Source organism: Lepus europaeus, chromosome 1 (genome assembly GCF_033115175.1).
Source record: "Lepus europaeus isolate LE1 chromosome 1, mLepTim1.pri, whole genome shotgun sequence".
Lineage (NCBI taxonomy): Eukaryota > Metazoa > Chordata > Mammalia > Lagomorpha > Leporidae > Lepus > Lepus europaeus.
The window spans coordinates 10,285,772-10,298,294 of record NC_084827.1 but is presented as its reverse complement, the minus strand read 5'-3'; the positions used below and the strand labels follow the sequence as shown (position 1 = coordinate 10,298,294).

Genomic DNA, 12,523 nt, shown 5'->3' with positions numbered 1-12,523 from the left:
CATGGCCGGTGCTGCGCCTATCTGAAGCCAGGAGCCAGGTGCTTCCCATGCGGGTGCAGGGCCCAAGCACTTGGGCCGTCCTCCACTGCCATCCCGGGCCACAGCAGAGAGCTGGACTAGAAGAGGAGCAACCGGGACAGAATCCGGCGCCCCGACCAGGACTAGAACCCGGGATGCTGGCGCTGCAGGCAGAGGATTAGCCTAGTGAGCCGCGGCACCGGCCTCTTTTGCCTTTTGAAATCCAGCTTAACCTTTTTTTTTTTTTTTTAAGATTTATTTATTTATTAGAAAGAGTTACACAGAGAGAGGAGGAAAGGCAGAGGAGAGAGTCTTCCATCTGGTGGTTCACTCCCCAATTGGCTGCAACGGCCGGGGCTGTGCTGATCCGAAACCAGGAGCCAGGAGCTTCTTCCAGGTCTTCCACTTGGGTGCAGGGGCCCAAGTACTCAGGCCATCATGTACTGGTTTCCCAGGCCATAGCAGAGAGCTGGATAGGAAGTGGAACAGCTGGGACTCGAACTGGTGCCCATGTGGGATGCTGGCAGTGCAGGTGGTGGCTTTACCCACTATGCCACAGCACCAGCCCCACCAGTGTAACCTTTAAGGCTGTTTGTCATCTCTGCTGCCTTCTTTCTGTAGTCCTGCTGTCTTTTTCTTTCTCCAGTCACCTGTCCTTTTTTGTATGCATGTATGTATCTTTTAATCTGTTTTTTCTTCGTTTTTTAGTAGGACATAAAGCTCCATCAGAGCAGTTTTACTCATCTTTGTATGTTCGTTTTATTTAACTTTGTCCACTCACTGCCTGGTCTATAATATTTATTGTTCTTGAGAAAATGAATTGCTTTGCCCCTTTCTTTCAGCTCCGAATCAGTCAGGACCTGTTTTCTGTGCTGTGCGTGGTAGTTGAGTGTCCTGTAGAAAGGTACCCACTGACTTCAGGACTCTTATTCTTCCTCTGAATCTTTTCCTCGGTAGTTTTCTCTATGCCTGAGAGCTTTATGTAAATAGGTAAATGCTACTTAAGAGATTTAGTTATTCAAGCCAGAAAGTTGCCTTCTCCTTCCACTTCCTATACATATTTTTTAAAAGTTTGTATTTATGGCTCAAGTGCTTGGGCCCTGCACCCCATGGGAGACCAGGATAGGCACCTGGCTCCTGCCATCAGATCAGCACGGTGCGCCGGCCGCAGCACGCCAACCGCGGCGGCCATTGGAGGGTGAACAACGGCAGAAGGAAGACCTTTCTATCTCTCTCTCACTGTCCACTCTGCCTGTCAAAAAAAAAAAAAAAAAAGTTTGTATTTATTTGAAAGGTAGAGACGGAGTCAAACAGAGATCTTTCATCCATTGCTTCACTCCCTAGATGCCCACAACTGCTGGGGCTGGGCCAGTCTGAAGCCATGAACCTGCAACTCAGTCCAGGTCTCCCGTTTGACATGGACTCAAGTTTTTGAACTGTCATCACCGGCTTCCTTCCGGAATGCATTAGCAGGAAGCTTGAGTCAGAAGCAGAGCTGGGACTAGAACCCAGGCACCCCATCGTGGATGCAGGTGTCCCAGGAGATCTGTAAACTGCTGTACCAAACATCAATCTCCATTTGCCATATTTAGAGCATCATTTGGTTAAAGGATTTCCTCAGTAACTCCTGAATTCATTTTCTTTTTCTTCACCAGAGCAGTTTAAAAAGCTGCAGTCATCTCTTTAGCGAATACATTGCTGTGGCATCTAACCTGGTGGCACAGTTGTTATTTTACTCTCCCCACCTCAGCTCTTGTTGTTTATTGCTCTGAGCTTGGTTTTTTAAAATTGTGGACTGTCTCCTTTACTTGAAACACTTAGTGGCTTACCATTACTCCTAAAGAAATGGAAGCAAATTCCTTAGTGTGGGCTATATAGCATTGCATGACCTAACAGAGAAGTGGCCTTTTGAAGAGTATTTTCGGGGCTAACATTGTGATATAGCGGGTAAAGCTGCTGTCTGTGACGCTGGCATCCCATGTGGGTGCCAGTTCATGTCCTGGCTGTCCCACTTTTGATCCAGCTCCCTGCTAATGGCCTGGGAAAAGCAGAGGAAGATGTCCCAAGTGTTAGGCCCCTACCACTCCCGTGGGAGACCCATATGAAGCCCTTGGCTCCTAGCTTCGGCCTGGCTTTGTCCCTGTTGATGGCCATCTGGGGAGCAAACCAGCCCCTGGAAGAGCTCTGTCTCTGTCTGTCTCTGTGTATATATGTTTCTCCTTCTCTCTTTATAGCTCTTTCAAATAAAAATAATCTTTTTTTTTTTTTTTTAAAGTATTCTTTAAGAAGAGGGGCTTGCTGTGGCATGGTGGGTAAAGCCGCTGCCTGCAGTGCTGGCTTCCCTAGTGGATGCCGGTTTGAGTCCTGGCTGCTCCACTTCCAATCCAGCTCTCTGTCATGGCCTGGGAAAGCAGTAGAGGATGGCCCAAGTCCTTGGGCCCCTGCACCGACGTGGGAGACCCTGAAGGAGCTCCAGTCACTGTGGCTATGTGGAGACTGAACCAGTGGATGGCAGACCTCTCTTTCTCTCCTCCCCACCCCCGCCTCTGCCTCTCTGCCTCTCTGCAACTCTGCCTTTCAAATAAATAAAATAAATCTTAAAAAAAATTATTTAAGAAGAAAGTATTCTAGAAAAGAACTTGTTTAGATAGACTTAAGGTAGAGAATCAGTAGTATGAGCTAGATACCTGGTAAACTGTAAGCTGTTCCCACATTAAAAAATAACTGGTTCTTAGAGCCTACAGCTAAAGATGAGGCAAAAGAATTTACTTCGCATTTGTGGCATTTTAAAAAAGATTTATTTATTTGAAAAGCAGAGTTTACAGAGATCTTCCATCCACTGGCTCACTTACCCAACTGGATGCAATGGCCAGAAGGGTTAGTGTGAGCCAGGAGCTTCTTCCTGATCTCATTTGGGTGCAGGGGCCTAAATAATTTGGGCCTTTTCCCTCTGTTTTCCAGGGTACATTAGCAGGGAGCTGGATTGGAAGTGGAGCAGCCAGGACTTCAGCTGGCACCCAAAGAGGATGCCAGTGCTGCAGGTAGAAGCTTTACCAGCTATGTCACAATGCCGGTCCCAGCATTTGTTTTTTGCTAGTAGATACCTGTAATATAAGGAAAGGTGGCACAAAAGGCAGAAATACATTTGTCACAGCGTTCAGTGAGGAGCATATATGGGGGAGAGTAATTTGTAAATTTATTATGTTGTCTCATTTGGGACTGAATGCAAATTTTACTTTTATGGATTTACCTTTTTAAATTATAGTTGTCCCTTTATATGTTCTCCCCCTCAAATGGATGCTCTAGTTCCTGATATCAAATGGTGTGTATTTGCATATAACCTACACACATCCTCCTGTATTCTTTAAATCATCTTTAGATTACATATAATACCTAACATAATATAAATGCTATGTAAATAGTTGTTTAGGGAATATGACAAGAAAAAAAAGTCTACATCTTCAGTACAGAGGCAACCGTTATAAGACTGTATAGTACATGATGTAGGTGCAAGGCAAACAATTCTCAAACAGTAGGTGCTGGAGAAAGGCAGTAAATGCAGGAGGCTACAGCAAGTTGTGCCTATACATTACTTCATTTGAGTGCAATTATTGAAGTGTTTGACATGCAGCAAATTCTAGTCTTGCTTTTTTGATGATTTTTCTGAATATTTTCGATCTGTGATTGGGCCACAACCTGGAGATGTGGAGTACCAATGCTGTATGTCAGATACGTCTTGGTTTCATAACAGCTAATTTAATGATGAAAAATAGAGAGGGGCTGGCGCTGTGTCGTAATGGGTAAAGCCACCGCCTGCAGTGCCAGCATCCATATGGGTGCTGGTTCGAGTCCCGGCTGTTCCATTTCCAATCCAGCTCTCTGCTATGGCCTGGGAAAGCAGTAGAAGATGGCCCAAGTCCTTGGGCCCCTGCTCCTGCATGGAAGACCTGGAAGAAGCTCCTGGCTCCTGGCTCCGGATCGGCACAGCTCTAGCTGTTTTGGCCAACTGGGGAGTGAGCCAGTGGAGGGAAGACCTTTCTTTCTCTCTGTCTGCCTCTCCTCTCTGTGTAATTCTGACTTTCAAATAAATATTTAAAAAAAAAAAAAAAAAAAACAAAACCAGAATGCCTCTACATTTGTTTCCCTACAAATGTTTATCCCGTGGTGTAAAAACTAGCTAGTGGTGAGGAATAATTTAATACCTGCAATGAGATCACGTTTCTGTAAGATAGATGTTATTTAGGAATATAGAGTTTTTGTAAATAATTTTTTTTTTAAAGAACTGTTTATTTGAAAGGCAGAGTAAAAGAGAGAGAGAGATCTTAAATCTGGTTCACTCTGCAAATAGCCACAGTAGCTGGAGCTGAGCTGATCTGAAGGCAGGAGCCAGGAGCTTCCCAGTCTTGCCTGTGGGTGCACGGGCCCAAGTGTTTGGGCCATCTTCTGCTGCTTTCCCAGGTGCATTAGCAGGGAAGTGGAGCAGCTGGGACACAGACTAGTGCCCTTATGGGATGCTAACACCATAGGTGCTGACTTTACCCACTATACCACAGTGCTGACCTCTGTAAATAAAAATCTTTCAAAGGTTGTGTTATATAAAAACATATTTTCAACTAAATGCTTTGAGGATTTAACCACATATGGAACACCTTTTTGCAAATATCCAACAGTATAATGTGCAATTTTTTTGTTGATTGTTAGTTTGCTGGGGATTAAAACATAGGCGATCATATCTGGACTGATTAGATTAGTGATTTTAATGTGGATCCATTGCTTTTAGAATAAACATGGGCCAGACTGGGAAGAAATCTGACAAGGGACCAGTTTGTTGGCGGAAGCGTGTAAAATCAGAGTACATGCGACTGAGGCAGCTCAAGAGGTTCAGACGAGCTGATGAAGTAAAGGTATAGTTTGTCTTTTGTGCAAATGCATATACAATTAAAGATTTTTTTTCCTGTAAAGTTAAATATATTTTATTTTGAAATAGTACATTTTCACCCAAGGTTAGATTATAATATGATCAATGAGGACTTGGAAGCCAAGGTAATTGATCTGTCTTAATTAACATGTAGCATGCACATTAATGATAGTAGAAAGATTTTAATCTAGGCTATCAACCTATTTGGAAATTAGTCTCTTTAGGGTACCTTTATATCGTATATATAAAAGAGGGTGTAAATGCAAAGGAATGGTTTGATTTTATGTTTCTAAAGTTTTTTAAAATACAAAATTAATAATGGAAATAATTTTCCTCCCACTCACAATAAAATAATAGATATGGTGTTTTTGTGTTATGTGAATGTGGGAAACTAGTGTAAAATCTGCATTTGTGGAGATGCTCTTGGTATTTTTGAGAAATCACTGGATTTTAACCTGCTTTAGAGATGTTATAAGTTTTCTAATAATGAACAATTCTGTTTTCCTCTTGTTCATTTTTTTAAAGAGTATGTTTAGTTCCAATCGTCAGAAAATTTTGGAAAGAACGGAAATCTTAAACCAAGAGTGGAAACAGCGAAGGATACAGCCTGTGCACATCATGACTTCTGTGAGCTCATTGCGCGGGACTAGGGAGGTTGGTTAACATAACATGTTGTAATTATCAGCACATAATGATCTTTGCTGTTGGAATGTTGGTTGGTTATTGGGAGGAAATCAATGACCGTAGGATGACCATGTTGTTATTGCTGTTTCCTCTTAATGTTAATGATTGCCTTAGATTACACTCCTAGCTATTTTTCTAACTGTGTTTAGAATCCCTAGATGAATTCCTAGATTCTATAAGACTGTTATCTTAGTGAACAGCTTTTAAATATAATAATCTTTAATGTTCTCATCAGATCACTACTTAAAGCAAGACTTTTTTTTTGTAATTTATTTGAAAGACAGAGTTACAGAGAGAGGTAGAGACAGAGAAAAGGTTTTCCATCTGCTGGTTCACTCCCCAGATGGCCACAACGGCTGGAGCTACGCTGATCCCGAAGCCAGGAGCCAGGAGCTTCTTCCAGGTCCCCTACGTGGGTGCAGGGGCCCAAGGACTTGGGCTATCCTCTACTGCTTTCCCAGGCCATAGCAGAGAGCTGGATTGGAAGAGGAACAGCCGAGACTAGAACCGGCGCCCATATGGGATGCCAGTGCTTCAGGCCAGGGCTTTAACCCACTACACCACAGCGCCGGCCCCGACTTTTCTTTTTTTAATAAACATCTTTTGATTACCTTTTTTATGAACTTTTAATTAATTAATTTGAAAGGCAGGCAAACAGAGAGGGAGAGCAAAGAGATCTTCCATCCACTGGTTCACTCTGCAAATGGCCACAGACAGGTCTGGGCAAGAGCCAGGAACTCCCATCTGGGTCTCTCACATGGATGGCAGGGGCCCAAGTACTGGGACTGTTTTCCCAGGCACATTAACAGGAGGCTGGATCAGAAGCAGAGCAGCCAGGGCTCGAATTGACACTCCAGTATGGAATCCTGGTGTCGCAAAGGCCTGCCTAACCTCCTGTGCCACATATTCATAGACCAAGAAATCTTCTTATTATGTATTTTGTTCGAAGGCTAAGGCTCTCTGTAAGAATTTTTAAATTCCAATTTGAGAGATCGGAATTTCCTTTCATATAGCATCTTGATGAGGTAGATCTTAAACACTCCAGGAGTTTCTATTCTCAAAGAAAGGCAATACATATATAGTAGAATCTATAATTGAATATCCAATTAAAACACTTGGAACAAGCTGAGATAAAAATGGCAGAAACCAGAGCAGTTTAGAAGTAATCAGTAGGGTTCTAGTTTAGGCATTTCTGTCTAAATGCCTGTGTTACATAGAAAGATATGGTGTAGGATCTCTAAATAGGAGCTGAAGCAAAAAGGGGAAAAAGTGGTTTGGAATTAAGATTATGCTGTGGCTGGCGCTGCGGCTCAATAGGCTAATCCTCTGCCTTGTGGCGCTGGCACACCGGGTTCTAGTCCCGGTCGGGGCTCCGGATTCTGTCCTGGTTGCCCCTCTTCCAGGCCAGCTCTCTGCTGTGGCCAGGGAGTGCAGTGGAGGATGGCCCAAGTGTTTGGGCCCTGTACCCCATGGGAGACCAGGATAAGCTAAACAATGGAATTTTTTCTAAAATTTTTTTCATTAGTAGTCATTTTCATAAAGTGTTACTATAATAATCAAACAATAATGTGCTATCTGTCAAGATTGTGTAGCATGTAGGCTTCAAAGACTTTTTGATGTCTTAGTGGCTCCAGCATGTTCCTATGATTTCAATCGTCTTGATGGTGACACATGACTTTGAATGATTCTTAGTCATTTATGCATTTTTCAGGTGACAACTCGTTAAGGCTCTGACTTACAGTGTATTAAATGCTTAAATCTTCCTCCTTGTCTGTTGCAGATCAGAGCCTAGATATTAGAGGCAAACGACTTTTTATTAATATACTGTGTATAAGAAATTCTTTTTTCTGCCAATCAGAACACCCTTAAAAGGGATAGTGACAAAGCTTATAGCTAGTTATTTTGAACATTTTATCTGGTGACCTTTTGGAACTTTAAGCTTACACAATAAGACAACTTCATTTTTAATTTTTTCTCTGGAGGACTCAATTGTAGCAATTTGGAGAAATACTTTGCCTTTGGGAATCTCAAAATGCTACAAAAAAAAAAAAAGCCCAACTTAGATTTATAATAGAATTAACAGCAATAATGGCTTCTGGCACTGTGCTAGGTATTGTACACATTACCTCATTTAATCTTCAAGGTAGTTGTATTACACCTTTTCCCCCACGTGAGGAACCTGAGCCTTAGAAGAAGTCAGTCAGTTTGCTTGCTCAAATGATCTGATGTGGGCCAGGAAGAGTACTTTGCTAAGACAAACTGAAGAGTAGAGCATGTTACTGGTGAACAACGGGACTTGCACATAACATAATTTTTCTTTTTTTTGTTTTTTACAGATTTTATTTATTTTATTTGAGAGTTAGAGTTATAGACAGTGAGAGGGATAGTGACAAAGCTCTAGAGACAGAGAGAAAGGTCTTCCTTCCATTGGTTTACTTCCCAAATGGCTGCAATGGCCGGAGCTGTGTCGATTCGAAGCCAGGAGCCAAGTACTTCTTCCTGGTCTCCCAAGTGGGTGCAGGGGCCCAAGGACTTGGGCCATCTTCTACTACTTTCCCAGGCTGTAGCAGAGAGCTGGACTGGAAGTAGAGCAGCCGGGACTAGAACAGGCGCCCATATGGGATGCCGATGCCGCAGGCAGAGGATTAACTGACCGTGCCATGGCACCGGTCCCCCATAATACAATTTTTCATTAAATTTAAGACTATAGTTTTTAACTATTTACTCATTGAGTTTACTTTTAATTTTGTCAAGAGATAAGTTGTTGAACATAAAGATACCTAATTTTTGTTGAATTTATGTGAGAAATTGAGAACAAATCAACATTTTAATAAAATTATTTTCTAAACCTAGTATTTCCAGTACCTCATACAGATTTAGAAGAAACATTTTCACGAGATACTGGGTGGGGATGGAGGGAAGAAAAATCCCTAGCCTTAGGAATTTAATTTTTTTGAAATAGAGCTCTGACCTGATAAAGGTCATTAGTTTTTTACACCACTGTTGATAGGTGGTTTTACTTCGAATGATTCATCTTTTATTTTCCCTCTCCCTTTTTAGAAACTATCATCACCGACTTTTAGAAACTGAGGTTTATACAGTTTATGATAAGCTTCTCGGTATTATATCAATAAATCCAAGTTTTAAGGCTGGAAGGAACTTTAGTGCTCTCATAGTCTAACCTCCTGACTTTTCAGATGAGAATATGTCTCTGCGTATTTTTTCTTGCTTTGCACTTTTCCATCTGTAATTTCCTTTATTTGTTTTAAAAGTTGGAGTCTGAAGTAGGTCAAGCAGGTGGAGAAAATAGAAGTGACCATCATTTACAGAGGCTTTCCTGGTAGTAGCTTTGGCAGAATTTTAGACTGTAGTGTTGATCGAAACGCATAAAGTCAGTAGCATTTTTAATTGAAGTGCTATAGCATTGTTTTCATTAACCATTTGTTTTTATAAGCTAATTGTATATAAGTGCTGACATTCAGCTTAAGTTCTCTGGCAGCATGATGCATCAATGACAAATCTCAATTCTTCAATCAAGTCTTAATGCTTCACTGCCTTCTGTGGTTGTAGATATACTCAGTATATATATATATTATATATATATATATATATTTAAGATTTATTTTATTTGAAAGGTTGAGTTACAGAGAGAGATCTATTATCAAATGGTTCACTCTCCAAATGGCCACGACTGCCAGGGCTGGGCCATGCCAAAGCCAGGAGCTGCTTCTGGGTCTCCCATGTGGGTGCAGGGGCCCAAGCAGTTGGGCCATACTCCACTGCTTTTCCAGGTGCGTTAGCAGGGAACTGAATGGGAAGTGAAGCAGCTGGGACTCAAACCGGTACCCATATATGATGCAAACACTGCAGGTGGCAGCTTTACCCACTATACCACAGCACTGACCCTGATATACTCAGTTTAAAATGATTTTCTATAGATTATTTTGGTAAGGACTGAAAAAAATTTACTTTCCAATCGAATGAGGTGACTACTGGTAGATGCATACTTTAGATCAAAGAGCTCTACAGTTGAACTGCATCTTTAGTGTATTGTTTTCTTAGTGTGTCTTTAAGATACTTAGTAACTATTTTTTTGTTATTGAGATTATAGAACCTAACCAAAATTTTAATATAGCATATGTTCCTAGTTTTTCTTTTAAAAAATACTTCTAATTTCTTGAAGACAATGACTATATGTTTTACCTTTGCTTTCCAGTTAATCATTTTAAGTTAGAGCACCAGCTTCAAACTGCCATTAAACAAATATGTTATTATAAGACGAGATGTAAACCTTTTTGCCATAAAGCGTGGCTGTTTAACAAAAATTTTGTCCTAGGTGACTGTCATTATGTTGCCTTCTGTAATTCTTCAATTTGTAGCCATTTTCCAGTTTTAATGATGGAATCTTTTTGCATTTGTCCATTTCTTGCTAAAAACTGTAAGATACTTTTTCCATTCATTCATTGTATCAGAATTTTTCCTCTTTATGCATATTAGGACTGTGAAAGAGAAGCGTGCTTAGACTTCCTCTTTCTAATAATGTTTGAAATGATTCTTAAGTTCATTGTGTATCATTTGGTGTTTGCAAATGATTTGGAGAGGGTTTTAGCAAAATGTTAAGTTCTTTTGTATGCTGGCAACTTAATATTGTTGAAGGAGAAGAAAAAGTGGCTGGTTTGCATGCAATCACTTGATCGCATTATTTATTGACCTGGTAACACACCTTCCTCAGCTAATTATAATTATAGATTTAGTTACTGGTTATAAAGAAAATATTGTAGTGTATCCAATGAAAATTTAGTGGTCTTTATTCAAATATATTCTTAATTTTCAATAAAGTAACATACTTACTTTTGTTTTGTTTTGTTTTGTTTTGACAGGCAGAGTGGACAGTGAGAGAGAGACAGAAAGGTCTTCCTTTTTGCCGTTGGTTCACCCTCCAATGGCCGCTGTGGCTAGCGCGCTGTGGCCAGCGCATCGCGCTGATCCTAAGCCAGGAGCCAGGTGCTTCTCCTGGTCTCCCATGCGGGTGCAGGGCCCAAGGACTTGGGCCATCCTCCACTGCACTCCCTGGCCATAGCAGAGAGCTGGCCTGGAAGAGGGGCAACCGGGACAGAATCCGGCACCCCGACTGGGACTAGAACCTGGTGTGCCGGCGCCACAGGCGGAGGATTAGCCTAGTGAGCCATGGCGCCGGCCACATACTTTCTTTACTTTGTAAATTTAAGAATTAAAAGATCTCTAGGTTTAGATTTTCATGAGCCTGTGAACAAATGGCATAGAACCTACGTCATTGTTTCCATGTTTTTGAAAATAAATGGATGGTTCTGCAAGTGTTGATTTTAATCTCGGTCTGAATAGGTCCATCATATCTTGGTGCCTCAAGGATCTAGTCCCTAGCTTTCTGTGATTCTTCCCCTTCCCCTTTTAACATTTATTTATTTATTTGATACACACGGAGAGAGACATCTTCCATGTGCTGGTTCATTCCCCAAATGCCTGTGTCAGCCAGGGCTAGTCCAGGCTGATGCTAGGAACCTGGAACTCAATCCAGGCTTCCCACATGCGTGGCAGGGACCAACTACTTGAGTCATCCTTACCTGCTTCCTCCTGGGATGCACATTAACAGGAAACTAGAATTGGGACTGGAACCTAACACTGAAAGGATGTAGTAATTCCAAGTAGTGGCTTAACTGCTATGCGACATGCCAATCCCACCTTGCCTTTCTTAACCATTTGTTGATATGTACTTGGAGAATTGTGTCTGATATTAACTCTGTTAGTCCTTCCCACATGTATGATCTTTAGGTTGCTTTAGCCTTTATTTTCTTTCTGTCTTTGTTTAGGTTGAGTAGATGAATATCTTTTTTTTTTTTTTTAAGATTTATTCATTTATTTGAAAGGCAGAGAGAGAGAGAGAGAGAGAGAGAGAGATATTTTCCATTCTCTGGTTCATGCTCCAAATGGCTACAGCAGCCATAGCTGGGCTGATCTGAAGCTAAGAGCCAGGAGCTTCTTGTGGGTCTCCCACATGGGTGCAGGGGCCCAAAGACTTGGGCCATCTTCCACTGCTTTCCCAGGCATCTTAGCAGGGAGTTGGGTCAGAAGTGGAGCAGCCAGGACTTGAACTGACACCCATGTGGGATGTTGGCACTGCAGGCAGTGGCTTTACCCACAGCTGTGCCACAGTGCCGGCCCCAGTGTAACATGATCATAAAGAAAGTTTTCTTTTGACAGGAAACTAATAGAAGTGTTTTATGCTTTTATGAAAGGTCATATTAAGAAAAGATTATTTATGATGCTTGATTTTTACATATTATGTATTAAATGTAAATCATACATTTAGGATCAGTATTGTAAATTTAAGATTAAGGTATCTTAAGTCTAAAAATTTTTTCAAAAATGTCTAAATAACATTTTTGGAGGATTGGCAGATTGCACTATCTACCCTTGACAACTGTTGAGGAAGTTTTTTGTTTGTTTGTTTGTTTTTAAGATTTTATTTTGGGGCCGTTGCTATGGCATAGCGGATGAGGCTGCCACTTGAGGTGCTGGCATCCCATATGGGCGCTGGTTCTGTCCCAGCTGCTCTACTTCCAATCTAGCTCTCTGCTATGGCCTGGGAAGGCAGTAGAATATGGCCCAAATCCTTGGGCCCCTGCACCCTTGTGGGAAACCCAGAAGAGGCTCCTGGCTCCTGGCTTTGGATCAGCACATCTCCAGCCATTGCAGCCAATTGGGGAGTAAACCAGCGATGGAAGACCCCTCTCTCTCTCTGCCTCTCTTTCTCTCTGTGTAACTTCTGACTTTCAAATAAATAAATTAATCTTTAATAAAAGGTTTTATTTATTTATTTGAGAGGTAGGGTTATAGACAGAGAGAGGAGAGACAGAGAGGATAGGT

General features: G+C 41.6%; 1 protein-coding gene across 13 annotated transcripts in view; it reads left to right on the top strand.

Moving 5' to 3' along the window:
• The window catches only part of EZH2 (enhancer of zeste 2 polycomb repressive complex 2 subunit), a 74,713-nt gene that overhangs the window by 25,075 nt on the left and 37,115 nt on the right, over nt 1–12,523 (top strand). For 7 of the 13 annotated variants that reach the window (XM_062191615.1, XM_062191699.1, XM_062191059.1 and 4 more), the window contains exons 2-4: nt 2,980–3,059; nt 4,799–4,922; nt 5,462–5,590. In XM_062191615.1, the coding sequence (XP_062047599.1) occupies nt 4,806–4,922; nt 5,462–5,590 (246 nt within the window). In that variant the 5' untranslated portion in view covers nt 2,980–3,059; nt 4,799–4,805. The remainder of the gene's footprint in view (nt 1–2,979; nt 3,060–4,798; nt 4,923–5,461; nt 5,591–12,523) is intronic. The other 6 variants (XM_062191948.1, XM_062191430.1, XM_062192037.1 and 3 more) reach the window with 2 other exon arrangements.